Source organism: Lonchura striata, chromosome 4A (genome assembly GCF_050655825.1).
Source record: "Lonchura striata isolate lonStrDom1 chromosome 4A, ASM5065582v1, whole genome shotgun sequence".
Lineage (NCBI taxonomy): Eukaryota > Metazoa > Chordata > Aves > Passeriformes > Estrildidae > Lonchura > Lonchura striata.
The window spans coordinates 2,620,520-2,647,971 of record NC_140742.1 but is presented as its reverse complement, the minus strand read 5'-3'; the positions used below and the strand labels follow the sequence as shown (position 1 = coordinate 2,647,971).

General features: G+C 40.1%; 1 protein-coding gene across 4 annotated transcripts in view; it reads left to right on the top strand.

Moving 5' to 3' along the window:
- PCDH11X (protocadherin 11 X-linked) overlaps positions 1-27,452 on the top strand; it is a 433,677-nt gene that overhangs the window by 185,039 nt on the left and 221,186 nt on the right. For all 4 annotated transcript variants that reach the window (XM_077786474.2, XM_077786472.2, XM_085570454.1 and 1 more), the window contains one exon: positions 11,806-11,877. In XM_077786474.2, coding sequence (XP_077642600.2) covers positions 11,806-11,877 — 72 coding nt within the window. The remainder of the gene's footprint in view (positions 1-11,805; positions 11,878-27,452) is intronic.

Genomic DNA, 27,452 nt, shown 5'->3' with positions numbered 1-27,452 from the left:
TAAGGCTTTACTTGAGCAGTGTAACTTCCTTTAGAGCCATTTTAATCTTTTATAAGAAGATTCTTCTCCACTAATTTTTGCTGAAATCAACTGGTTTCCCTAAAGTGAATATCAATGAAATCTCTACAGTAGACAATTTCTTTAAAGTGAGATGTAAATATAGGATAAATGTGGAAATAGAGAAGTAGAAAAATTACTTCCACAGTAGTTTTTGTCTGTTTTTTAAAAATAATGATAAATTATATTTATATACGTAATCTGAATGGAAGTTGAAAGATTAATTCTTTATTATTGGTATTTTTTCTAGGAAAGATAAGTCTGTATTCTCTGTGTGGTGAGTTGGGTACAAGGAGAGAGACAATTGAATTTGTCATGTGGTTCATTGAGTGTTAGGAATAGAAATAGAACATGAAAGTTTCTATCTTCTATTTACTGTTTTTGGCCTTGCTAAAATTGTTTAAAAAGAAACTAAAAATTCACCGATATAAAGTATTTCCTTAAGAATTCCCGTGAAGGAGAGATGAAGGGTTATGTAAAATTTCTCACTCTCAGGATCCAGGACAAGGCAGGACTAAGTCTGTTGTCTTGCAGTTGATGTTTATCATACGTATTTAACACAGAAAATAGTTTTGCATTTTTTATTTGATCTCCAGCTTTCCAGAAGTCTTCCTCCACCGTTGTTGATCTTTTGTCTTGCATCAGTCGCGTGACACGTGCTCATTTTGCTGTGTGTCATAAGCTGGTGGTTTTGAGGGAACTCTTTCATGTCATTCCTTTTGTCATGTCATTTACCACTTTTATTAATTATTTTAGCTGTGATTTTTATATTTGCAGTGGTTAAATTTCCCTGGTATAATCAGTGTTTGTCTACAAAGGAGAACAAATGTCTTTTCATTCCCCGATTCAAAAGGTTTGTCTTTTTTGGGCTCTTCAGTTAATACATTAATCAGCAGTATCTCTGAGCACCCAGTGACTGAGCAGCAGTGACATTTTCCTTCTTCTCATTTTCCTTTCCTATTCCAACTCTTGTTTGCTCAAGAAAGGAAATGTGCTGCCAGCTGTGGGCTGTTGTCAGCACAGGTTCTTGGGCTGGCCGATGGGGACCTTGCTGAGGGTCATTTGTGCCATGGCTGCATCACAGCTGGATATGGGGATTGGGAAGGGCATGAAAAGTTCATGATGGTCGGGTTTTGAGTTCCACTTCACTCACACTGAGCAGCTCTCAGCTCCAGAGGGCACAGCCAGCCTATCTGCACTGCCTGGAAAATTCCATTTGGTTCAGTCAACACGTGTTACACGGCCTCCTCTTTCTTCCCAACTGCTCCCTTTGAGATAAGCCTGCAAGAGCAAAGAAAGCAAAAATATTATTTTTACCTTTGAATGCTGAGGCTTTTATATATGTAGAGATATATCATAACATCTTTACATCTTTGTAATAATGTGCTTTATCTATATTTATGTTGTAGGATAATACTTAAAGGATTGTGGGACAAATCCTTACTTAGGTTGTTTCAATATGTTTTGTTTGATTTCTCTCCATGATAATGTTTCAATTCACACAAAATACAAAGCTGTGCTTAAATTTAAAAGATCAAATAGTCTGTAAAAACAAAGAGTACAGACCCAGGATATTTTGGGTTATTTTTGGAGTTTGATGCTTTGGGGTTTTGGTTTGTTTTTTTGTTTTGCTGCTTTTTTTTCCCTTTATTGATCCTTGAACCAGTGTTGTTGCTAGAAAAAATGACTTGATGCAAGTTGAGATCTTTCAGTTCAGTGAGTAATTCATGAGATGTAAGAACTGGAATAATAAAAATACCAGAGGATAATCTGATAAGGTTTAAGGGTCACTGTTTTATAAATTGAGGAAGTGCTTCATGTTCCTTAAGGAAAATTCCTGAAGAATTTACACAAGTAGATTTAGTGCAGTAATCTAGAGATGGCAGATTTTTTTTTTTTTTTTTTTTTATGGAATACATACATCATAGGTATTAGAGAAGATAACACAAGACTCATATAACAATCTTTATAAGTGAAATTATTCCCAGTCTGTTGTGTGTGGACAGATTAGCACACTTTTATAAAATTATTTCACTTAATAAAAGCAGTTGCTATGTCTGATTTCAGTACCATATGTTATTTCACTGTGTGCTTAATCCAAGACAAGCAAGAACTCGGTGTAAACAGTTTGGAAAGCCAATGATGGCCACATTCCGTGGTTTTGGCTCTTAAATGTTCCAAATGTTTATTTTCAGATCCCTCATTGGAGACATGGAAACCATTCACCTTGCATCAGAATGATGCCTTAATGATTTTTATCTCATTAACTATTTCTAAAAGCTCAAATTGTTCCTGGAATTTGTCATCAGGAAGAATGGAAGCAATTGCCCCGAATAAACAAATTACCGTTTTCCTTAACATGTATAAGAGCTTTGTGTAAAAGACAGCAGCGACAATATTGATATTGTTTTCCTTAATCCATTAGGATGCATTATTTTCTGCAGGATAAACAAGAGGGGATTTAAAGTGAGCTTTGGTTTTGTAAGGTCATTGTTGGGGACACTCAGTGCTGGCCACCACAAGGAGTGGTGACCTCTGCCTCTGCTGCCTGACCCTGATCTGAGCAAAGCTCTGGTCAGAGCAGGGGCAAGATCACAGAGAAAACAGAGGTAGTTCTTGTATTAAATATTGACCATTTAAATTTAATATTCAACATTTAAAGCCAACCCAATATCTGGGCTAAGGGGCCTTGTGTTGATATCTGGAATATAATGATAACACATCTGTGTTATAGGAGCTGCCCTGAATATCCCTGGGTGGGCTTATGAACCCTCCAAAGAACAGAGCCTCAAACTCAGAATGCTGCTGAGCCTGCCTGATTTGCACTCCTGTCCTGCTTCCATGGCCCAAGGACACAAATCTGCCACACTTACAGAGGCACTATGAGCCAGGGAAATTGTGGCACTGGTGGACCTTGGCCTCAGTCTGTCAGGGCTTCCAAAATCTCTTTATTCAGTGCAGCTTCCCATGTATTTTATGTTCCCTCCTTCCAGAAATGCAGCACAGTAGACACATTATATAGGTCGGCCAGAAAAATAATTTTGTAATATTATTATTTGTTATGTTTAGCTGAAAAGAACAATAGTTATAAATTTATGATTCCTCTCAAAACAGAATGACTATTCTCTTGACAGCAAACTACAGCAAAAACTGTGACATCAAGGTAGAATTTTTCCTGTAACTTCAGAAGGGATTTCTAACCAAGAGTGAGGATGGGTTTGGCATAACACAGGAGTGTTGGGGGAAACTTGATGGGGTTTTGTGGGATCTGTGATGGCACTTTCCCATTAAGAAAAAGGGAATATTTGTATTGTTCTTCTTGATGGGAGGCTGATGTGCAGAGATGTCCAAGGGAAGGAAAGAAGAAGCAGCGAGGATGACAGGCACCATTTTTTTGCTGGTGCAATACAAATTTTTATGGATTTTACTAGAAAAGTATGGAGATTTTGGGCTCTATCCTGACCACCTGCAAAGTATCAAAAGACCTGCAAATTTTTCCCAAGCTGTGCTGCTCCAGCCTACAGACATTCTCGGCTTAAGTGGGCGATGGATCCTCCTTGCACAGATGTGGCTTGGGGCAGCTGGAGCCCCTCTCACCTCCCCTGGCCCCACCTGCCTCCCCTGCTCCTCCCTCCTTCACAAGTCACATTCTTTGCAGCCAGTCTGAATTCTGTGCCACAGCTTAGCATAGAGGCTGAATAATTTACTGAAAGTCATGATAAGGAGCAATAAAAGCATTTCCCAACATATTTCTTTATCTCCTGAGGGTTTATTTATGGTTGGAGTGCCTGTCCTGGACACACTCCTGCCACCTGAAGAACAATCTGACTTTTTATTTTACTTCATATACTCAGAGCTCCAATATGTACTAGAAAAATCTAACATGCTTTATAAGACAAATAGTCACAGCTGGGGATAAGGAATATAAATAGGATGACATCAAATGAAAAGAACTGATGATCCAACAAGGCTTCTATAGATCATGTTGTCTAATGTCAGGAGAATTGCAGATTAGTCTTGCTGCTCTTTATGAGTAAGCCTATTTATCAACTTTCTGGAAAAATCTAATTTGAGGTGGCACATTTTCCTTAGTTCTGCCACACTTCAAAGCTTAAAGTGTAGAGGTTGGTCAGCCATTCTCCCCTGGCTGTAATCAGTGTGTGAGATTCCCTTTCAGGCCTTTCTCCATAACCAGGTCCTCGCTACTCCTGGCTGACTCTGATAATGTAATTTTGGTTGGCTTGATTAGTAAAAAAATGAGGAAGCCTCAGCTTTTAACAACTTTATCCAATTCAGACTTAATGTTCAGAGAGAAAGAGCAATTTAAATTGCAAATGTTCTTTATAAGAAGCTGGATTTCTCTAAAGTATAACTTAGTCATGCCACAGAGAAAGAAGATGACAAGCCCTAAAAAAGCCCCACATTTGGACAAGGTGGATCCGGGCAGGGGCTCCGCTGTTTTTCCTGAATAACCTGCAGAAAGAGAAACTATTTTTATGACAGGATATAGCAAGAAATGTGAATTTTAACAACTCTGGAGGAAATATGCAGGAATATAAAATCTTGTAGTTTTGCTACCGTGTACTACATTTTTAACACAATGCTTTATATCGAGTCACAAAATGGATTTGTGTACATTTATATTCATTCTTTAAAAGCTAAGTAGAGCTCTGGCAAGTAAAACAAGCTGTTTGATATTATGTTTTTTTCCTTCCTTTCACTTGAAGTGAGAATACCTTAGCATCTAATGTCACATTAGTTTTATATATGTAAATACTTTCAAGTCAGAACATATAGTGTAAGCATATTTTATCAGCTATTACAACTAAGATTTTTTTATGTATATGAACTAAAAAAGCTCAGTGTTTGTGAAATGTGAAGTTTTTTTTTTTTTTTTTACTCCTTTAGGATTATCTGAATTGGTGGTAATTCCTCTGCTCTTATATCAGAAAGCATTTAACTGTGCATTGATTAGGAATTTCTTTATCGTATTTGAAATCTGGGAAACTTGCTTAAGTTTGTAAGCAATGATGTGCAAGATAAAACAGAAGGATAACAGTTTCTGATTGTAATTTAAATGTAATAAAATCAGTTGTGCATCAGTCTTCACCAGTATGTTCACAGGCATTTTTCTTAGGCATTTAAAAATGCTGCTATTGTTACAGGAAACTTTAGGATAAATCTGTAAAATTTCTGTGCATGACATTTTGAAAGGACCACGGCTGTGAATGTCACACCTGCTTGCTTTTAAGTCAAAAGCTTTCATGTGCAGAAAACAATGTTTCAATTAAAAAAAAAAAGAGAGAAGGAGATCGTTTGACATTACTACACTGCAATCAGAATCATGTAGAGGAAAAGGAAATTAGAGCAATTTCAATAGGATACTGCCTCAGAGCTGAATAGACATAAGCATTTGCATCACCTGTTCAAAAAATTGATAAGCTATGTTTTTAGTATCAAATTCCTGTATCAACTTGCAGACTTGGTGGTCTCAGTCTCTTGATTTTTTGCATTTTTGCTGCTGCTGGTTACTGAACACCTGCATTTATTCTCTGTTGTTCCCACTTTATCATCATGTGGTGTCTGAAATCTGCAATTCTCTCTATTAGAATTTTAGTAGGGAAGATAATGAGTAAGATGGCAAATACAAATATCAGGTGGAAAGAATTTCTACACGAGTGTACTGACTCTATTCTTTTCCACATGAACTGGATTTGATTTACAATTAAAAGTATATATATGTGCTTGTAAGATTAGTGAGCATTTTGATTTTTTAATGCTACATACGCTATCTGACATATCCCTTGGGATTCAGAGAAAATCATTTCTCCTTGCATAAAACCAACAAGATGCATTTACCCTAAAATTGCCCTTGAAATAGATACTTTTTCTAGTAGTATTTAGAATAATTTCTCCCTAATGACATCTCCTTTGTGGTACAGTGCTTGATAGTTGAATCCTGAAGTGCAGATTTGGGTTTTTTTGCTTATGGTTGGGTTTCTTTACAGAACCATTAAGAGAAAGCATTTTCCCAGTGAAGATTCACCACGTAGGGATGGATTTGGCTGCTGTATAGAGAGCATTGTTCTTCTGTGGATGACCTCCTTGTGCAGAATGATAGTTTTATCCTTCTCTACATCATTATGTTTGCTGTACAAAAATCCTGCTGTGCTACATCATAATAACATGTAATCTTCTTGCTCAGTTTAGCTGAGATTTAAGGAGCTGCTGTTCATGGAAGCAGTTTTCTAAAGTCTGATCTATAATTTACCAGAATCAACCAGGCAAAAGAGCAAGAGGCTTTATAAGAGGGATACAGCCCTTAAAACTCTTAAATGAAGATTAGTTTAAAGTTTTACAATCCGGTACAGAACCATCTGGCAAATCTCGCGTCAGGCTTTGTTAAACCTCTGAGCATTCCTGGTGTGCTACACCCCACACCCTGCCTTTATCCTCCATCCCCCTGCCCTGTCACTACAGGACACATGAAAGCACGACGTGAGCTGCTGCTATTGCAAGGTGAAAAAGAGAGGAAGTTTATTTTCTGACTCCTGCATTTATACTTTTCCAAAGGTGACAGTGGATTGGAGGGTGAATTTGCCACCTCTCCAATGACATTGGACAAACTACCAGTACATCAAATTTCTCCACCTCTATGGAGGAATGCAAAACAATAGATTGTTTACAGAAAGTTGTGTGAGAAAGTTCTCTAACGGAATGTAAATTGAGAAGGCTTTAGAAAATCCCAAGAATCAGGGTGACACTGCCCTGCACCAGCTTTGCCCAGAGATGTGTTAGAACAAAGGGGGAAATAAGGGAGCCAAGGGCTGATTTCCCTGCAGGAGCAGCAGAGCAGCCCTGGGTGTGCTGCACCTCTGGGAATCGTGTCCTAATGCTGGATGTGCTCTGGCTGATTTATTGCATCTCTCCAGAGGTACTGGCAAAGTTAAAGCTGCCTGTTGGCAGCACCATTACAGGCTTGCTGGGTGAAATTGTGGCTTTTGAGCCCAAGGAATTGCTGGGACGATGCACAGCCATGCCACAGGGCACTTTGATACTTCCAGAGATGGAGATGCAGCTGGTACAGAAAAACAAAACAGAGTGGAAGTTATCAGTGGTGGTTGCAGGTAGCTGCTTACTCTGGAAAGCTCCTAAATTACATTTTGGGGCTCTAGACTTTGAGTTCCTCACTGATCTCTCCACAGAGAGATTCTTATCTGTGTATTTATTTGTATTTCTATCCTCTGGCAAAAGGCAGACCTTTGTTTCTTGAACACAAAGCAGAAACCTTCCTATAGGAATCCTTAAGGACATAATTATTCCAGCTGTCCTGTGGCTTGCTTTATATATAAATATACGAACCTTGGTAATTCGGAATAGAATTCATTTTAGCAATCTGTTACATAAACTTATACTACTGTCACTAAAATTAACCCTTCTGTTCACTTTTCATATGAAGGATCTTGGGAGGCTGAAGGACAGGACTGCAGGAATCCAATTACCTGAAATCAACTTAGAGGCAAGGGGGAGGCATTGTTGATAATCTCCTCCCCAGCTGACAGGGTTCCTCTGTCTCAGTGCAAAGACGTTTTGCCTGGACAGTAAAATCAGTATACCTGATTTCCTGATTAAAATGTGTGGCAGAAAAGTAGTGAAGAGTGCAGTTCCTGTCTAAAAATGTAGATTTTGGCAGACGGAAGTTGCCCCAAACAGATAAACATTTGCAATCCCAACTACATTATGATAATGTAACATAGCTGATATGCACTTTAGCAAATGCTTTCAGCTTGAAAACTTGTTTCATACAGTTTTTTTCTTTCTTTGCTGTAAAGTGCAGGAGTGGGACACTTGGAGTCAGACAATTTTAATGCTGTCATAGCAGTTTCCTAAGGCACCAGAAAAAATGCATGGTATTATCTTGGAATTTCAGTCTGCTTTTAGTACTCACAGTAATCAATAACCATTAGAATTACTGGTGGTAGTATCTGCCTAGATAATTCTTGGGTTTTTCCAGAAATCAGAATAGGTAGACCAAATTTGTCGTGTTGTAACTTTATATTTTTCCTTTTTAACTCAAGATTTGCTTTGGAGAAAAGCAAAAACTTGTAGATAGAGAAGCAGGATGGCACAGAGGTAATATCTATCCAGCTGAACCCATCTAGTATTTAGTATTAGAATAAATCCTAAGCAGTTTGAGTTCTCAAAGATCTCCCCTTGTGTTTCAGAGTGATCGCCTCTCTGAAACAGCCAGATCCATCATTCCATTAAAGACAAAAATGATATCTGACATAAAACACTTTCATAACCTTTAAAATCTGTTTTAGAGTTCATTTTCTCTGGTAGGTTTTGGAAGCCTGGATATTACCTGTCAAGTTGTCATAAGTAATTATATGTTTGTTCACTTATTGCTCCTAATAAACAACAGAAAATATTCATGATGAATTTCATTTTCCCCTTAAAAAAATATTTAGTAACTGCTTTGATTAAATATTAAAGCTTTCTTTTGCCGTTACAACCAGACAAAAAAATCCAAATAGCAGCAAAATGCTTTGTGAACAGTCTTTTTTATAACCTGATTATTATGCTGGACTTTATTGATTGCTAGCACCACTGATCAGGGTAATTTCTAGGTGGTCAGGTGATGGGTCAGACTGATGGGACTGGCTGTATGATGGCACAGCAAACCAAAACTTTGTTCAAATACCTGAAAATTGGAGTTTATGTAGGTAGAAAGGCCTGGGGAGCAGTTGGAATTATTGCGTTTCCTAGCAGACAAAAGGAAATAATTCTGAGATAAAGGAGACCTTTAGAGCCAGCAAGGTTTGTGTGGTTGCCTGCCTGTTTTTGCCTTGCTGTAGCCCAGCAGTGGCACAGGTAAGGCAGAGCAGAAGGTTCTCCCTGAGCTGCAGCAGAGGGACAGGTCCCAGGAGGAGCTGGAGGAGTGAGGGGCTGTCCAGGCACACCCCGAGCTCCTACAGAAGCGCAGCTGGCTCCTCCAGCATGGAAAGAACCTCATTTATTCCACCAGGCAGAGAAACTGAAATCAGTGTGTGTGCAAGGGCTGGGGGAGCTCTCATGGCACTGCTGGAACCACAGCATCATGTCCAGGTTGGAATCTTCCATCCTGGACCCAGTCCAATTCCATCTTTGATCTCATCACGAGCACAGTTCTCTTCCACGTGGGGAACTTAAATGTGGAACTGGGGAAGTGGAGGGAACAAAAACAAAAGACTGTGGGCACGGTCTGTTGTTTCTTCAGGGGAACTGGGGAAGCTGCAGAAGGCTGTAGGAAGATGCTCCAAGCAAAGCAAGAGATAAAGGCTTCCAGAAACTTCCTTGTTTTAGTAAGAGCTTCTTTATCTGTGCTGGAAGGAAGAAGCTCCTGTGAGGATTGTCTCTCATCCTTCTTTATAACAGAGGAAAGAGAACTTGTGGCTAAGTGCTGCTGGTGTGACCCATGAGCAAGGTGTGTGTATCTCAGCCAGGGGTGAGTAAGGAGCTCTGTACTCCAGGAGTAGCTGCTGCTGGAGCAGGTATCACAGCTGGAAGGGGCAGCTGGAGCTGCAGGGGATTTGCCTCCTGCCACTGCTGCAGGCACTGGGTGCCAGCTGTGGCTCACAGCCCTGTGGGATGTGTTTGTGCAGAGTGATCACACCGATCCCCTCCCGAGCTCTCCATGGCAAACCAGAGCTGCCTCTGCAACACCATTGGAAAACTGGAGTGAGAGCCACCAAGGTGTTTCCTGTGTGAGGAAAGCCTGCAGGGATCAAGATGCTGCTGCTTGGTTTTGTTCTCCTTCCCTCCAGGAGCAGCAATTTCCCTGGCATGTGCACTGTTTTCGCTCTTCATGTGTGCTGTCCCTATTTCTTGATATTTTATCTTCAGAGTGGGGTGAGAGGGTCCCTTTAAGTGCAGGGCAGGGGGAACTTTAGGATGTAAATGGGGCAGTGTAAATAAAATTCAGCATTAAGTTGCTTGAGTTTTCATTAAACCATGTCTAAGATGTAGAACATGGTTTCCAGTGTTACTCAAACACTTTAAGTGCTGTTTCACCTAAATGTACTTTTGCATCCCTTTTCCTTGCATAATCACTTCTTTATTCATTTTTCTCTTTGCTCTCTGAGTGGACAAATGTATGAAAAACTAGTGTGAAATGCTAAGAAGAATTATTTCTCAAGAAATAATGTGATTTTTAACATCAGTTCCTGGCAGGCTAGCCCATGTGGAATTATTATGGTATCTTTAGCATCACAATTGATATGTTTTATAATTTTCATTGTGTGTTTGGGTCCCTTTGATGGCTGATGATTAAAGCAAGATTATAAGGTAGACTACATTTGCTTTTGAACACATGAAAAACACAACCTTCTATTTCCAGATGCATTCAATTTAACTCTGTTTAGCATTCACTAAATCTCTGGTTATTTCTTTTTACTTTTGAAATGCACTTATTGTTCTATTTCAAGAATGAATTGTATTCCATTGCTACCCCAAAATATAAAATAACAAAATATGGTAAAAATTATTGCTTGTAATCTACTATTACAGGCAATCCAACCTGCCAAAACACAATTGCCATTTAATAAGGTGTTTTTTTTGAAAGAAGCCCTATGAATGCTCCATGCAAATTCAAGTTACCCACAAATTCTGTATTTAAAAAACAATGCTTCCTTTTAAGCAGCCACAGTTTGTTGTAAAAGACAGAAATTCCAATGGCATCTAATTTTCTTTGTCAATCTTTGCAGTCTCTATGGGCATTAGGAGCACTCTGATGTGAGACCTGGATAAAGGGATATTTGTATTAGATATGGTCAAAGGGTAGCACATTAGAGATGCACTTAAAGAGGAGAAAAACTTGAAAGTATTTCAGCAGAGGATCTTTTTTTTTTTTTTTTAGTCTTGTGAATGCCATTGTTTCTATTTTATGACCAAAAGATTTAGGGAGAAAGAAAATATAGGCTTTGTATTCTTTACAACAGTGTGTAAAATTCCCTCCCTGGAAGCACACATGGAGAAAATTAAAAGGTGCCAAGATCTGTTTCAATGCTCAGTCCCAGTGACCAAAATCTTATGCATTTATTATTGCAGTAATTAGATGTTAATAAATAATTGCAATGTTTTGGTATTGTAAAAAAAAAAAAAAGTGTGAAGGATCAGAGTCTTTGAAGACCACTTTAATCTATTTGATTAGATGGACTTTTGATTTGGGTTGGTTGTTCTTAAAACATTCTGAGTATTGGGAAGTCAAGGAGACAGAAAACCTTTAACTGCTCTGTCTCCTGGCTCCAGCTCTGCAGATCAAGGAAAGACAGGGGCTCTCATCTGAAAACTTGCTCCACATCCAAATAATGCAGCCTTTCAAGGTGTTTCACATTAATTCCTATTTTGATTCATTTATTTAAGTTACAGTCAGCATAACACAACCTGGGCAGGAAACAGCAGAGAACCCAGCTGAGTTCCCTCTGAATTTCTGCTGCTGAACCTTACTCTGGTGGCAAATAATTTCATATTTTTGGCTGAAGTTTTTATCTGTATGCACAAATGAAGGTGTGTACCCCCACACCTTGAAAGATACAGCAACTCTTAGCTAGGGGGTGAAAAAGGTTACAGCCTACACAAAATGTGTGCAGTGATGCATTGATATATTATTGTATGAAATTTGTACCTGCTTTATTCCCTCAAGGGATATTAATGCTGAATGCTGACTGAACATATCATTGAGACTTTTTTTTTTTTCTCTCCCAAAAGCACACGAAAGAAGTGGGAAGGCCACAAACTCCTTTGAAAGAAACGACCTTGGAGTCCTGGACTCAGCCACAGGTAGGCTGGAACAACTTTTTTGATCATTTCTTTTGTGTAGTGGTGGCTTCTGTAAGTATTCATGGAAATAATCTGCAAAGAAATGTTGCAACAAGTTGCTCTGTGGTTCTTCTGTCACATGTCAAGATGATTTATTTTGGTTTTTAGCTGCCCAGACTATTGGTTGTCCCCTTTCAGTTAAGTTCTTTTTAGATGGCTGTATTGGTGTGTCAATAAACTGTGAGCATCTAGTGTAGAAATGAAGTGGTGGATGTTTGTTATTTTGGGAAGGAGGTTTGAGAGATCAGCCTTTTGTTTCATGAGGACTTAACCAAGAATAAAGCAATAATTAATCGTGCAAAAAGCAGTAAAGAAACATGGATATTAATATGCAATCTTTCTTAGCACAGAATGGGTTTGAATATTTTGGCCTTTGTAATTATTTAAACATTTGATTATTAGAAATGTTTTATGTGCAGGATTTCAGAGTTATTTTTGCTGTTTATTCTCTGTGTGTCTGTGTACTGTACATGGAACATGTGGCTTCAGAGGTGATGTGAGGAGACAAAAGAAGCAAAAATCCTGGAAGTTAGGTTTGTTCTAGAGGAGTTGACTCCCAAAGCTTGTGGTAAATACAGTGTAGGAATTGAGAAGTAGAAATGAAAAAGCTCGGTTCGTGCCTGAGTGCATCTCCCTTCAGCATGTGCAATTCTGGCTGTGCAGGTTTCCACGGGACAGTCTATACAGCTGGCTAAAATATAGAAATTCTCAACTGAGAAACCCTTCCCTGCAGTCCCAGCTATGTGCAGAGAGGCGATATCTATACAGCTGGCTAAAATATAGAAATTCTCAACTGAGAAACCCTTCCCTGCAGTCCCAGCTATGTGCAGGGAGGAGATATCCAACTGTAAATCTGCCAGCCCTGTGTTGTAGGGTGATGCTGTGGAGGCAGGACGGGAATGAAGAGACTCTGGCTCAGAAGGCTGCTGAGAGTAAAACTCCAATTTATTCAAAATACACTTCTCTTTTATACAGAGCTTTGTGAGGACCAACTCCATTGGTTCTGAAGTGAAAACAACTCGCAGCATTGGTGCAAAGTGCTTGACTCACAGTGATAGAACTTAATTATAAACAATGTGAAAAACAAGAGATAAAGAATTATTTACATTCTTCAGCTCTTTCCCAGGCCTCTGCCTGGCTAGAAATTCTCAGTTTCTCTCTTTGGCTGAATCTGAGACCCACAGTCGGGCAGTCCCTCAGCTGCTCTCCCCAGAGCAGAACATCTCCCCTCCTTCCCAGGTAAAGGCTTGCCTGTTCCCAGCCCTGCGTGGCCAAACCTCCCAAATCCTCACCAGGCACCTGCTAATCGCAGCAGTTAAGCCTCATCGATCTGAGCCTGCAATCAATAATGTTTATGTGCAGTCCTGAGGGGGCTTGCTGGGCTCCTCAGTTGCCAGCAGAAGTTAACCCTTCATGTGCAGGAGCAGCCTTTGGGGCTGTGTCTGGTTCCTGCATTCCTTGTACAGCTGATGGGGCATTGATGGGCTCCTCCTGTTCCTCTCCTACAGCATTTCCTCACCAGGAGCTGGGGCTGAGTTTGGGTTCTTTGGGAGGATTTTGGCTTCTGAGTTGAGAGAGAACCCGCTGAAGCAGCTTGATCCTGTGTTCATCATTTAGTGGGCACTGGTGCATGAACGTGGGTGACAAAGGTGAATTTTGCAGCCACTTTTCTGTGGTGGTTTGTGTGACTTGTTGCCAGCAGTCCTGTCAAAGAAATATTGTGTTGCACTGTCCCAGTGTAGATGGGAATCCTTGTTCTTGCTGGGCATACCAACCCATCACCATGTTGTTTGATTGCTTCAGAAAGCTGCATTTGCCACAGCTGTACTTAATAACCACAAAGATTAAAATTAATAAAATATTTTTGTCATTCCTATTTATTTTTTTATTTAAAAAGATAGACTGATTTCTAAAAAAATGCACACAAACAAGCGAACACTAATGTTTTTTTTATTTCTTGGAGAGAAGAAATGTAATCAACAAAATCAAAAACTGCTGGAACCATTATTGTAGCAGAAAATTAAATTAGTTGATAATTCTTTCATGGATGTAATTCTGGCCACTGCAAATCCCTCCTTAGGTATTTTGTATAAAGTGAGTAAAAATTCATGGAATGGATAAAAGCTTTGTCTATTTTATGAGCAACAGGCAAATGATCCAAATGGTGCTCATAAAGCAAATGGTTCCCAACTCTAAAAGGAGGAGAAATGTATTTAAAAGCTGCTGGAATGAACCACGAGCAAAGCCAATGTCTCTGTACAAAAAGGTGTTGCTTCCATGAGAGTTCTTTGAGTCCCCCATACCGCATCCAAGGGAGAGACTCGCTACTTGTGTCTACTTAATAATAACAATAAAAAAATCATTTTGTGTGCTTGGGCTGCCGTGGGATGAGTTCTGGCAGCAGAGAGAGAATGGAGCAGCCCAGAGCAGGGTTTGTGTGCAGGGCCAAAGGGCAGCGAGGCAGAAAGAACCACATCTGGCCCTGCTAGCAGCAGGGGAGAAGCTGGTACCCATTAGCAGCAGGGCAACTTCACACAGAGGTTACAGGCTGGGGAAACCAAGATTTGGGATTTGTGCTGCCACGGCTCCCACTTGCCTTATTTGCTCAAGGTTGGATCTTGGAAGCAGATTTGGAAGCAACCTTTGCTGGGAATTTTGAAACAGCTCTGCAATTAGACAAGAAGAGCTGTAGTGCTTTGTCAGGCTCATTTCTCCTTTTGTGTGCTGGGGTTTTGTTCTTGGTTTCACAGTTGTGTTTTTTGGGGGATTTTGGCTGTGGTTGATTAAGTTCACAGAGCAGTATGACATTGACATTGTGGGAATTCTTTTTTCATGGCCGTGCCTTTTAACTTGTAGTTTTCTGCATCTTTTTTCTGTGAACTCAGTGAATGGAAACTGATGTTACTGCCTGGAAAATAAAGTATGAGAGACTCGTTCTGATAAATTTGGGACAAGACCTTTGCAGATAAGGAACATGTGTGGGAGTAGTTGCCCAAATAGACTTGTCATTGGTTTACAAGCTTTATTTAAATGCTAAATACCATGTATTCCTGTGGTTGTGTTTTTTGCTGCTTTGCCTGATTAAACATTTAGCTGATAAACCCTGTCAAGGCTGTGCAGAACTACTGCGGTTAAGATTATGTATTTATAGCCTCTAAATTTACAGTCCATTATAAACAGGACAATTTAAAATCAGAGTAATCTGTAATTGTTTACATTTTTGAGGTTGCTGGTGCAGAATTTTGTGTGGCAGTGACATGAAATAATATTGGTCACCATGGTTCCAAATCAGAAAGAAATTGTTTCTCCCAGACTTTGGCAAGGTGGGATTGGTCTCAGGAATCAACTGACAGGATGAGGGGAAATGGCCTAAAGGTTTGCCAAGGTTTAGATGAGATGGCAGGAAAGAAAATCTTCACTAAAAACACAGGAATTAGGCTGCCCACGGGGATGGTGGAATCACCATGTCTTCTCCAATCATAAAACCTCTAGATTTTCTCTTCTTCAGCCTTAAAAGCTATCATTACTGGGAAGATGAATCTAGAAAGAAAGAGACAACAGGGATTTACCATTTTCTTATTTGAGAAAAAAGGAACAATGCTTAAGTTTAAACTGCAGCAGTGGCAAATAGTGAGGTTTGCCAGCATGACAGGTACAACAAAACTCCCACTCTTCAGTTGCAGAATATTTCTGATTTAATTTCTTTTTGGTGACTCCTACTTCACTGTCTATTATATATCTCTCTGAAATACTTCATACAAGTGCTTCCTAGAGGTGTTCAAGGGGATAAAATGCAAGAAGGTGATGATAATGCTGTAGCTTTTTATTTGTTTATTAATTGTAAGAACTCCAAGTGCTTTTAGTCACTGAAGATAATGGCTAAAATGCCAGGATAGAGCTGCATTAATTTTCCTGGCCCAAATGTAGCATAATTACTTTAATGAACATGTTAATTTATCCCCTCTCCTTGTGCTCTTCCTCCTTCACTGTTGACTGTCAGTGGAAAATAAGAAAATGATGCTCCTCTGCTCGGAGTTCTCTGGGAGGGGTGAGTGTCTGAGGGCAGTGATTTAAAATATGTGTGTTCAAATAAACCACATCTCACACCAACAAGGCTTTATTACCACCTGCTGTAAAGGTGGGGCATTCCACACCACTGAGCATCACAAGCAGGAGCAACAAGATCCAGCAAGTATGACCATTTGTGTCTCAAAAGCAGAAGAGGATTCTTTGGAATCTATACTTTAATTTTCTCTTTATTTGTGTGCAGAGAACAGTCTGTTTTTATTTTTTTATTTGTTTTTTAGCAAAATTACTTTTTATGGAAAGGCAAAACCACTCAGACTCAAATCTAATTACAAATGATAGAGTGTAGGGGTTTTTTTGCTCAATTTTAAAGAATCACTTTATAATCTTAGAACAGTGGATACAACATCATTAATCCAATATTTTAGCAGTAAATACGTTTGATGATGGGAATTGCTACACTAATCTTATATCCCTCCACAGTATAGTTAAGAAATCCACAGGGGGTTTTACTAATCAGTTTTTGTAAAGTAAATCAAGTCATGTAATTCTGGTTCCCTCCAAATGCCCAGTGATGCAGGCACAGCCGTGTGCAGCACTTCTTGTTCTTTTCATTGCTTTTGAGCCCTAATCTGCAGCCAGCCTTTCCCCTGAGCATTTCTGGACAGAAAAGTCTCCAAGCACCCTCTGACAGAGATGTCTTATTAGGGGAGCTGGCAATTCACCTTGTTCTCCTCAGCTCCTGCTCACAGGCACAAAGCTGCCACCAATAAATACAGTCCAACCACATTTGCTACTCTGCTTCTGATAAATATGCTTGAAGGTACTTATTTAGGCACTCAATTTATTGACAAGTGAGATATATTGCAATATGGCATGTGGTTTGATCTTGGCTTTAAAAATATTCAAAATTAAAATAGGTTGTTTGTTTTTTTTTAATTATAAAAAGAGTGTTTTAAATTAAGAATAAATATTAGCAACCGTGGTTAAATATTTGAAGGGAAGCAATTAATAAGAATTCAGTGCATATTTTGTTCCCACAGTTCATGGGTATAGAATTATTGTTCATGGAGTCCTGGTGTGCTCTGTTTGCTTAGGTCACAGCTTGAGCCTTTAGGACTCAAAACCAGTCAAAGTCAGAATGAAAACAAAGCTTTTTTTCCTGGTTTGGTGTTTTCAATAGAAACTAGCCACCTAAACAGATTTATACAATCTATTCACACCCAGGTTATATTCAATATTTAGAATCTGTATGCTCAAAATATTCCCATTTTATTTGGTGCCTTAGTAAATTCAAATATTCTTTGAATATTTTTCTTATGTAATGGAATTTTAATTGTAATCCTGAGTGCTAACACAAACGACTTGGTAAAAATTAAAAAAAAAAAAAAAAACAACCCAGTAATAAAAGCCCAGATCAGAGTAGAAGGTGTGGTATTCTAAAAGCAATTAGAATTGACCACATAAATTTCTGAACTGTTTGTGAGCACTCCAGTCTTAAAACCTTTGATACTTTATCTCTTCAAAGGGAGGCCTCCCAAGCTTGAAGTCAACTGGAAGCAGGCAGTTGTCTTGGTGTGATTTGAGTATCTGCAGGAATGAAATAACATTTTATTGAGAAACTTAAGAGAAAAGAAAACACCCTGATTATTCCTGACGTCCTGAACAAATAATGTATCCAGAAATCAGGGCGCAGTTCTGGAAGGTGACTCTGAAAAGGCAGTTTATGGAGTGGAAAGGGGCATTAACAATCTCTTGTCTATTGGTAGTTTCCCCTGGTTCCAGTTAATGTGGAATAGAACACCACCAACTTGCCACATATAAACCAGTATATCAGCCTGTAGTAGGCCACTGGGAGTATTCAACTGTAAAATAAAAAAGGTAATTACAAGATGTTTGCAAATAAAATCTTAATTCTAATTAAATCAAGACTTACTCCGCAGTGGAGCAGGGTTGCTGAGGTTACCTGGCCAACAGGCAGAACTGTGTTTGTATTAACCTAGCAGGATTTCAGACTTTAGTATATATAACATATTTTTTCAAGATCCTGTTTTGCCATAGTGCATGGCAGTGGAGGTTAGTCTCTGGTGTAGCTGAAAAGCCACTCAGAGAAAATAAGGACAAAAAGAAGCAGGCTCTCAGAGCTGTGAGCACTGAATTTGCTATTGATTTCAGCAGGGGAGACTATTACAAAAGCAGAAAATAATTCCCATTTCATTTAAGTTTAGCTGTCTGTTTTCCAGACTGGGTTGTGATTCCATGATAAAAAACCTCTCAATCTGAGCCCATATAGAGTTCTCTCATGAGTTAATTAAAAGCAGGGAGGCCTCCCCAGACAGTTCCCCTGCAGCTCAGTCCAGCGGGGCTCTGGGGCTGCATCTCCTGTGCTCCCACTGCCCAAACATCCCAACTGCTCGAGGGGAAATTAGCCTACAGCAAAGGATTCAGGTCCTCCTGGAAGTATTTAAGTCGTTTCTAAGACATTTGCCTTGTAGAATATATTTTCCTTTTTTGTCCACCGTGACAGCGATGTTGTCTGCCTAATTCCTTTGGCTCACACTGTTAAATCTTTTCTTTCCTCTTGCTTCTGACATGTCAGTGTTGCTTTTACAGGCTCGAGCAGAGGTGCAAAGAGGAAAGGGTTGCTAGGAGGAGCAGGGAGCTCGGCACTAGAGCATCACCTGGACCCCCAGCCCAGTGTGCATGCAAAGAGGTGACCCCAAAAAGCTGCCAGCGTGCCTGGGGCTGGGGTGCAGGGAGGGAGCTGTGCTGCTCAGAGCAGCCAGGGCATTTATCCTCCTTTTCCTCACACTGAGCTGGATGGGCACTCAGCAGTGACACATCCCGTGGCATTGTTTAAAAAGAGCAGGTAGGCAGCTGCTCCTTCATCTTTGGAGATGCACAAGCCCTCTCAGAGTCTGAGTAAATCACAAGGGTAGTGTAAATGCAGGTGAACCCAATGGGAAGAAATGAGGATGTCTGACTCAATTCAGAAGGCTGAATGATTTCTTTATTATAACTATGCTAAAATACATCAATATACTATATAAAAAGAGGATACCAAAACTACATACTACTTTCTCTGACTCTAGCATAACTGGTGCCCCTCTCTGAGAGCCCAGCCCCAGGTGGGTTGGATTGGCCACCAGCTCAAACAATCCTCACCAGAATCCAACCAAGCAACACCCCGAGTAAACAATTCTCCAAACACATTCCACACGGCAAAACAAGGAGCAGAAATATAAATTGTTTTCTCTTTCATTTCTCTTTGTGCACCTCTATGAAAATCCTGAGAAGGAGAGGAATGTGCTGCCACACAAGGGGCCTGCATTGAGATGTAGATGAGATCTGTGGGGTGTTCAGTTATCCATGGGGAGGCTCAGAATGGCTTTTCCTTTTCCTTCACCCCCTTTTGGCGAGGGAGCAGGGACATCCCCATTATTTAGGAGAAATCTCTGAGTATCAAAACCATTAGGTGCCATTGGACTGTAACTTGCTGTGAGCCGTGCTCAACTTGCATAAATCTTCAAATTGGGAACACAGAGGAGCTGTGATTGATTGGGGTGTTCCTTTTCCAGAGTCCACCTGGCAGCTGCACAGGGAGGCAGGAGCACAGGAACAAACCATCCCCTCCACTGCTCCACCAGAGAAGGGATTTATGCACCTGGGAGAGAGAAGGGCAGCTTGAAAAGCCCTTGGAGAACATGAACATAATAAAATCTCTCTGGTGTTGTGCTTTAAATCTTAAAAATGGCATTGTCTTCCATGAGGATTTTTGCATGGAGAGTGTTTGAGGGAAAGCTTTTGGAAGTTTTGGGTTTTTAACTCTTAGTTGATCTGACATTTTCTTTCCCACACTGATTTTAGGTAACTTGTAATGATCTTTTCCTGATGGTTGTGGTTTTGGTTGGTTGATTGGCTTTTTTTTTTAAGTGTAAACTTTTCTAGTGTTTAGTAAGAACATTTTCTTAATTCCCAATGAATTAGTGACACAAATTTTTCATTCTGGACAGCAGAGGTGTAAAATCTTTTCCCAAGCAAAGACAGAAGGAGGCACTAAGTGCACTGTGAGCTCTTCACCTGCAGAGATTCACTCCAGTTGTCATTCTGTAACATTGAATATTTTATTATTGTTCACGAAGGGTGGAGACTGAAACCCAGTGTCAGGGGAGAAATTATTCATAAATGCCATTAAGGCTCCCAATGCACACCCAAACACTCTCTAATACATCTTCAGTGTTGAAAAAAGATTTTGCCTGAATTTAGTTAACTGAAATGTGGGATTTCACCAGTCTATTAAGTTATATGATTATTGTTTTGTGTCTGTAGTGGAGATGGTGGCTCTGTGCTGCCAGGTTGCTCACCCTCTGAGGCAACTCCTCATCTGCAAAATCATTGTTTTTCTTGAAGGATATTTTATGGTCTGATTAATTTTTTGGCTGAAAATTGTTGCATATAAAGCAGATATGCTCCAACTTGGTGCCCCAGTGCCTGTAAGGTAATGGGTATTTTGGAATCACTCAATCCCAAATGAGATTAACACCACTGCCCTCTCCATCTGCCTTTGAGAAAGAATCCAATAACTAATGAGGGGAGATTACCAGAGTCAGCATTTGCAGTGGGTTTTAGCTCCTGCAGGGAGACAGGGACCCTCTCAGAGGGTGCAGGTGCTGCTGTGCCCCTCAGGGTGCTCGTGTTGAGCCCTTTCAGTTTAGGGCAGCACTGCCCTCTAAAATGGACATTTCTCACTCCTCAGGCCATGCCTCAGGAGTTCACTGAGCACCAAACTCCGTGGGGCTTCTTGCTAAGATTTTATTGGTTTTCTTCACCTAGAAGGGATTTCAAAACGGAGAAGTAGTGAAGAATAAATTGTGCTGTGGAGACTTTTCCTGCTCTGACAGCTTTTGATTGCAGGTTGAGATGCTGAGCTGGGAGTGTCAGGGTCCAGCCTGGCCACGAGGCTCCCCTGCCTGTGTCCCCTGACCTGCATCCATGTGAGATGTGATGTGCAGGGACACAGGTGAGCCCTCAACAAATGAGATCTTCCTCCACATCTCTGTTTCCTTCCGTGTTGCCCCATTTCATATTTCTGCAAAGCAGGAGCAGTTATTGATTTTCAGGCCATAAGGAGCTCCAGCCATTTCTGTCCCTCTGACTGAGCCTGCCTCTGTCACTGTCCAACAGCACAAGTTTGTTGGAGACAAATTGCAGGGAGTCTCAAAAAGATGGTGGCCTGGACTCCACTGCCACTGAAATGGTGTTTCCAGCTTCCATTCTGCCTGCCTGGAACTGAAGGACACAGATGAACAGCAGAATCAGTATGCTAACTCAAAATATGCTGAAAATAGATTTTATAAAACAGTATTTGTCTTTTCTTGGGAAATGAAATGTTTTTGGTTGGTGGCTAACTCTGCCTTGAAGAATGGAGGGAGTTTTTTTGGTGTGTATCATCCTTTCTATGGATGAACTTTTTCATTTGGAGGGCTCCTTCTTCCATGCTGTTGTGAATACAAACTGGCTTTTGCTGGAATTTTACAAACTGGTTCTACTTGAGTTGCATATTAAGCTAAATTAGGGAGAATTCCATTAGAAAAGGATGCCAGGCTCCAAAGAGTAGGTATTGGTGCTGCAGATCAGCATCTGTAGTTTGGAAAATGATCAGCAACACCTTAAATTTTGGCTTTGTTTTGAAATGTCTTTATGCTTTCCCAAATACCCCAATTAATTGTTGTGTATGGTGCTGGTTTTTTAACAGATACTAGAAGTTTCCCAGACTCAGAAAAGAATTAATGTTGCAAGCAGTCTGACAGTGGTTGGTGTTTGCAGTAGAATTCATCATCCCTGAAAAGATGCATATTCTACTGCTTTGTTTTGAAATCCATAAATTTTCACAGTACTTTGTAATGCCCTGAATTTCACTATATATCTGCAGTACAGATGATGTAAACTACCAGCTGAGGCAGAAATTGCACTTTGTTTTATTTGTCATGCCCTCTCTTTGTGCTGCTGCTCTCCCTCAAGATTTTATTCTAAATTCCTCTTCACTCTTCAGCAAAGACTCGCATAAATACTCAGGTTTTCCCCATTTGTGGAAACTTCCTCTGCCAGTCATTGCCATGGACAAGATTAGTTCTAGGGGCTTCGTTTAAGTTAAAGGTTTTCAGGGCAATATCCTAATCTGAACTGCTATTACCAGATTAATTAATTACTTATTACCAAAATATTTGCACTGTGGGGGCTTTTTTAGTACTGGGTTATCTGGTAATATTTCATACTTCTATTTTACTCTCTGAATTCCTGTAGTTATTTTCTTATAAGCTGACTTTTACAGCGATCCTCTGTCATGTACATGTTAAAATTTTCTCCTTCCCAAGTTTTATTTTAGGGATCATTTCACAAAATCAGTTAGCTTGGAGATCTCTGTGCTCAGCAAGTCCAAGATCCATGGAATCTTTGCTGTTAACAGTGGATTCTGATGTTTTACCTGTGCAGATTTGGTTTCCCTGTTGAGCAGCCTGCCTGGGAGGGGGTGCATGAGGCACTCAGGGCTCAGTGAGAATAAGGCTCTTGATTCTTTTCAATTCCAATTGTTTTTTCCTTAACTGCTTTCATACATGTGCCTAACACACAGATCTCTATCTATTTAAGTAGAAGTGAGGATGCTTTATGATCTGTTTCATTCTTTCTATTTCAGGATTTACAAGTGTTGCGACTTGGAAACATCTGAACATTTTTTTTTTTATTATTATTTTGTGAGGAGAAGCAGTGAGAGAGGGAAGAGCTTTCTGGCTCTCTCTTTTCAGAACATAGCTAAAACGCTCGGCTTCTGGGCTTGGCAGTTTTACAGCAACTTGATAAAATAAAAATAATCGTGCCATCACTATTTTATCTTCCTCCTTTCAGATGTGCTTCCTTCAGAATTGCTTCTTCCTTTCATATTTGTGGCACTGTGCTCAGCAGCATGGCAGGCTGTTCACAAGCTCTGCCAAGCTGAGGATTTGAGAGAAAGTAAACAACTCAGTTGGAAACAAGGATAGCAAGAGTTGTGGAGACTCTAAGAAGCAGAGATATGCTGCTGTATTATACAAGAGTTCACTTAATGGAAAAATGTTGTTTTCCCCTGCGAAGGAATGAATCTCTCTTACTGGCCATTGTGAAATAAGCCAGCCGTGCCCAGCTCTCTGCGCAGGCAACTTCTCTATCAAGTGTTCTTGTAGCACTCATCCTGATTGAGGGGGAAAACAAGGATTTTTGGCCTTCAGTTAGAAGATAAACCAATATTTATAAGGAATAAAGGCAAGTGCTAGAACCACCTAGAGAGAGCTGGTAGAAGGAGCTGGGAAATTCCCGAGGGAGCTGCGAGATGGGCTGTAATTGAAGGAGTCTTTTCCTTTATGTAAAAAAGTTTTTCCTCACATATTGCTCAAATATTAGTTTACTTGCAAGTGGTATTTATTCCATCAGCTACAAATCCATTAGTGCTGCTTTACTCTGGCAGATTTTGGTTTTTGTAGACAGGCATGATTTAACTCAGAAGCTTCTCAAGTATTTGTGTATCTCTCCTGCCCTCACCAAACAGCAGCGAGATGAAACACAGTTCTTAATTGTCTTCCTGGAGAGGAGCTGGGGCTTAACTGCTAAGAAACATCTTAAAAACATTGTCTAGTGCTCTTTTCCTGAGGAATAAAGATTGCTGTTGGAGGATTTCCCTCCTCCTGCCTCTTCTGTGCAGGCTCTAACTCTCTGCTCCATGTCTTCACAATCAGAGAGATGAAGCTCAGATCAGACCTCAGAATTTTTACTTTCTAATTTTAAGTTCATCCTCAGATTTGTGAGGCCCTGAGACATCTATATTAGTTTAAGGGACTGAAGGTAAGCCATGCTGTATGTTTTGCTGAATTACTTCAGCCCACTTGGAAGCATACTTCAGGGTCTTCAGGGATAAGTTTTCACTGAAAAACCTTAACAGACATTTCTACCATTTCTTTTTCCAGTGATATCTCTTTGCTTTAGAAACCTCAGGATGTGTGTGACATTGTGCATTTAACATTGTGCACATCACTTGCAGTCAGATATCAGAATTATTGGACAGCTTAAATAGGTAGCTGTTAAACTTACCAACTTTTTGGACAGGAAGATTCCTGTTCCACTTTTGTATTGTCTTGAGAGATGACATTTTTGAATGGGGTGAGCCTGGTATATCTTAAATGTGCTTTAATGTCTACCAAAACACTTTCCCAAGTCCTTACTCAGTGATCTTCCTTCTCCAAATAACCCAAACTCCCTTGGAAGGGAAGGTGGCAGTCAGGATGGGAGGAGGGAGTGAAGAGCACAGAGCAGCTTTTTGTGTGATGCTGTAGCAGAAACCTCTGTTGGTACATGGCAACCTACAGAACAAAGAATGCAGCAGAAGACCAAACAAAAAGGGCTGCAGAAAATAAATGCTCCTGAATTAGTCTGTTTAGCCATGATAGATGCCTTGTCAACCTGCTGCTCCTAAAAGCTAAATACATGGGTTGGAGAGGGGAAAAAAAAAAAGCCAATTGAAGAAAATCAATCATTGGGGTGTAGGCTATTAAATGTTGACAAGTTGTAAAGGCTGGTTATACTGCTCTAAAACTTTGGGGGATAGCAAAACACCTTTGAGTAAACTTAGACTCTTTAAATCAAAAATGAAAGTTCGTTGTTTTTCTTCATGGCGTGATATGTCAGGGGCCAGTATTCTCAAAGAATGTTACACACTGTGAAATTACGGGTTTACTCAGTTCTTTATATTTCTGACCTTGAGATCTGGATCATTATAGTCGATGCCCCTGACAGAAACGAAGAGTTCAGAATGGGTTGAGGTTCTGTAATAATAAAAATCTGATTTTTTTTTTAGTTAAATAATGAGCAATAATGTTAAGGCAAAGTGGAAGTCAGGTAACTGATTAATTTCATTCTGGAGGGAGTAGTGCAGAGAAAGGCCACACAGCTTCTCCCTCCATTATTTTTTCTTCTTCAGCCAAAGACTTTGCCACAAAATTGTGTGAAAATGCAAACTGAAGTCCTAAGGAGACAATGCTTCAGACTCCTTGGAATTGCTTTCTTGAAATAACAAAGGTTCCATTGATTTCTACTTCCCCAATATGTTTTAGACTGCAAGGTTTAAATTGTTTAAATTTATATAGAAAAGAGGGAGAACACATGGGTTATGTTAGCAGTATGGAGACCCAGGGCTTCAATGGCCTGTTCCCTTGCTATTGATCTGACTGGGTTATTTGGTGCTTCTGCCTCTTCCCAAGGGCTGAGGACTGGTGATCAGAATTTACTCAGTGAGTGAAAAGGAGCTGGTGACCAAATTTAACTGTGACAGCTCCGTGTCCTCTTGTCAATGCCTAGGAAATGCACTTACACCAGCCAGTGTCAGAATAAACCCAGGGCTGCTGGTGATGAGCAATTTTCATCCCTCAAAGGCTTCACTCACTGGATCTACTAGGGAGAAACAGGAAAACAAAGAGCAAAAACCTGGCCTGTTCTTTTACAAGTTTTAAAGTTCATTTAAAAGTTTTCCAAGCCTTCTGATGTTTACATATTTCTGCTGGAGTTCTCATGCACTGTTCATGTAAATAATGATTGTTTTGCATTTGTCTTTGTGGGAGGAGAGAATTAATGGATGGTTGGTTTGACTAGTGTGGTTGGAGAGGTGGCAATTTCTTCTTCCAATCCACTGTCACTGTTAGAATTCTATATATATTCTCTATTCTATAAAGGAAATAAAAGTTCCTTCCTTTTACTCTTTTGATCTTAGTGTGAGTGTGTAAGTTATTTTCTGTTGTAGTACGACAGTGTCTGACCCTGACTGTTGGTGAGTTTTTCAAAAAGATGGTTTCATCTCTCTTGTAATTTGTGTCCTCTGCTGTGTTTGCTCTGAGGTGCAGTGCTGGGGTGTGGTGGCCCATCTGAGCCTGTGACAGTGGCTCTGGTGGTCCCCAGGGGAAACTTCTCTCTGTCCCTTCTAAGGCTGGTCTGGTCCTTGGGTCAGCTTTTACAAGGCAAGGGCAGGTGGGTGTGAAAAGTACTTGCTCCAATCATTACTTCAGTATTCTTCTGACAGTCCTTCTGGCAGGGTGTTTACCTCAGAGCTGGCCACAGTTTCCTGACACAAAGAAGAAATTGCCTCTGAATAAAAGCCCACTGGAAACGATCAATCTCCCAAAGCAGCAGTGAGCTACTGGAACAGAGAAGTTATATTTGTGTTATATGGCCTGCTAGTGACTCCTAGGCATGGCTGCAGAGGAGCCAGGGCTCCTCTGTGCACTGGAAGGAGCTAAATATAAAACTGCTAATTAAGCCCAGACAAAATTAATTTTATGGTTTCCTACAGGTAACATGCCATGGCCGTGGCAGATTTTATGGAGAAATTAAGGCCAGAGGAAGAAATGGCACTGCTGTTGTGCATCTGGTTTTCCTTGGAAACAAATAATGCAGAATATTCAGTGGTGACCTTACCTGCATGAGGCAGAAGGAATTTTTCAAATGGTAGTTGTGGTTGTAAGGGTTTTCCAATTTAATTGTAGTTGCTGGTGAAGTTAGCAAGGAGGTGCAGAAATGCACCTTTTTTTTACCTGTCAGAGCCCATTCATTTCAGATCTTGTTAGTAAAGCTGTAGTTCAAAAGGTAAATTCAAAGCACCAAGTGGCACAAAGGCCCAAGAGGGCATCCCATGGCAGCAGGGCTGTGCTGGGTATCCAGATATCCCTCCCTGAAATGTTGGCATGTGTCACCCACAAGGATTTACAATCCCTGCATGTTGAAGGGAATTTAAAATTCCTTTAAAACAGAATTTCCAAGCTTGTAATTGGATTTTGTGTTTGTTTGTTTTTCTTCTGTTAGTTGCCTACTTGATGAAATTTTGTTTTCTTATACTAATTGTTGTTCAAGAAACCCAGATTAGATTTTCTTCTTGTAATGACTTTGGAGATGTGAAAGAGTAAGGGGACTCAAAATGTTTCAGGCAGGCAAAGACAACTGGAACTTCAGAAATTCCTTAAATTTGTCCACCATTTTTAGTCTACGTTCTTTAAATTCAGAGAGCTGGAAAAGTTTAAGGACTTGTTTTACTGGTAAAATCTTTACTTTAAAATAGATCCTTGATGTCATGCATGAGATAAATCATAGCAGGGGTTGTTTTGACACTCTGGAGTGTGGTTATATTATGCACTGGTTTCCCAAGAGATCTTAAAATTTAACAAGCAGAGGCCAGTGTGAGTAATGAAATGAGGCAGCAGTGTAGCCATTTCAATTACACTTTTATTACACAGCCATTCTTCCTACAGTGCTCTAGACTTTTTGCAATGCTTACCAGAGGATGAAGTGCTTGGTGGGAAGGAAGGGGAGCTCTGATTTTCTGACTAAGTGGGCACTGTGATTTCAACTGGCTTTGACAGCGGGGCTGGTGCTGCAGCAGTTTGGAGAGAAGGGATGCTCTGCTTAACTTGAATGGCTGAGATTGTAATTATAATCAAAAT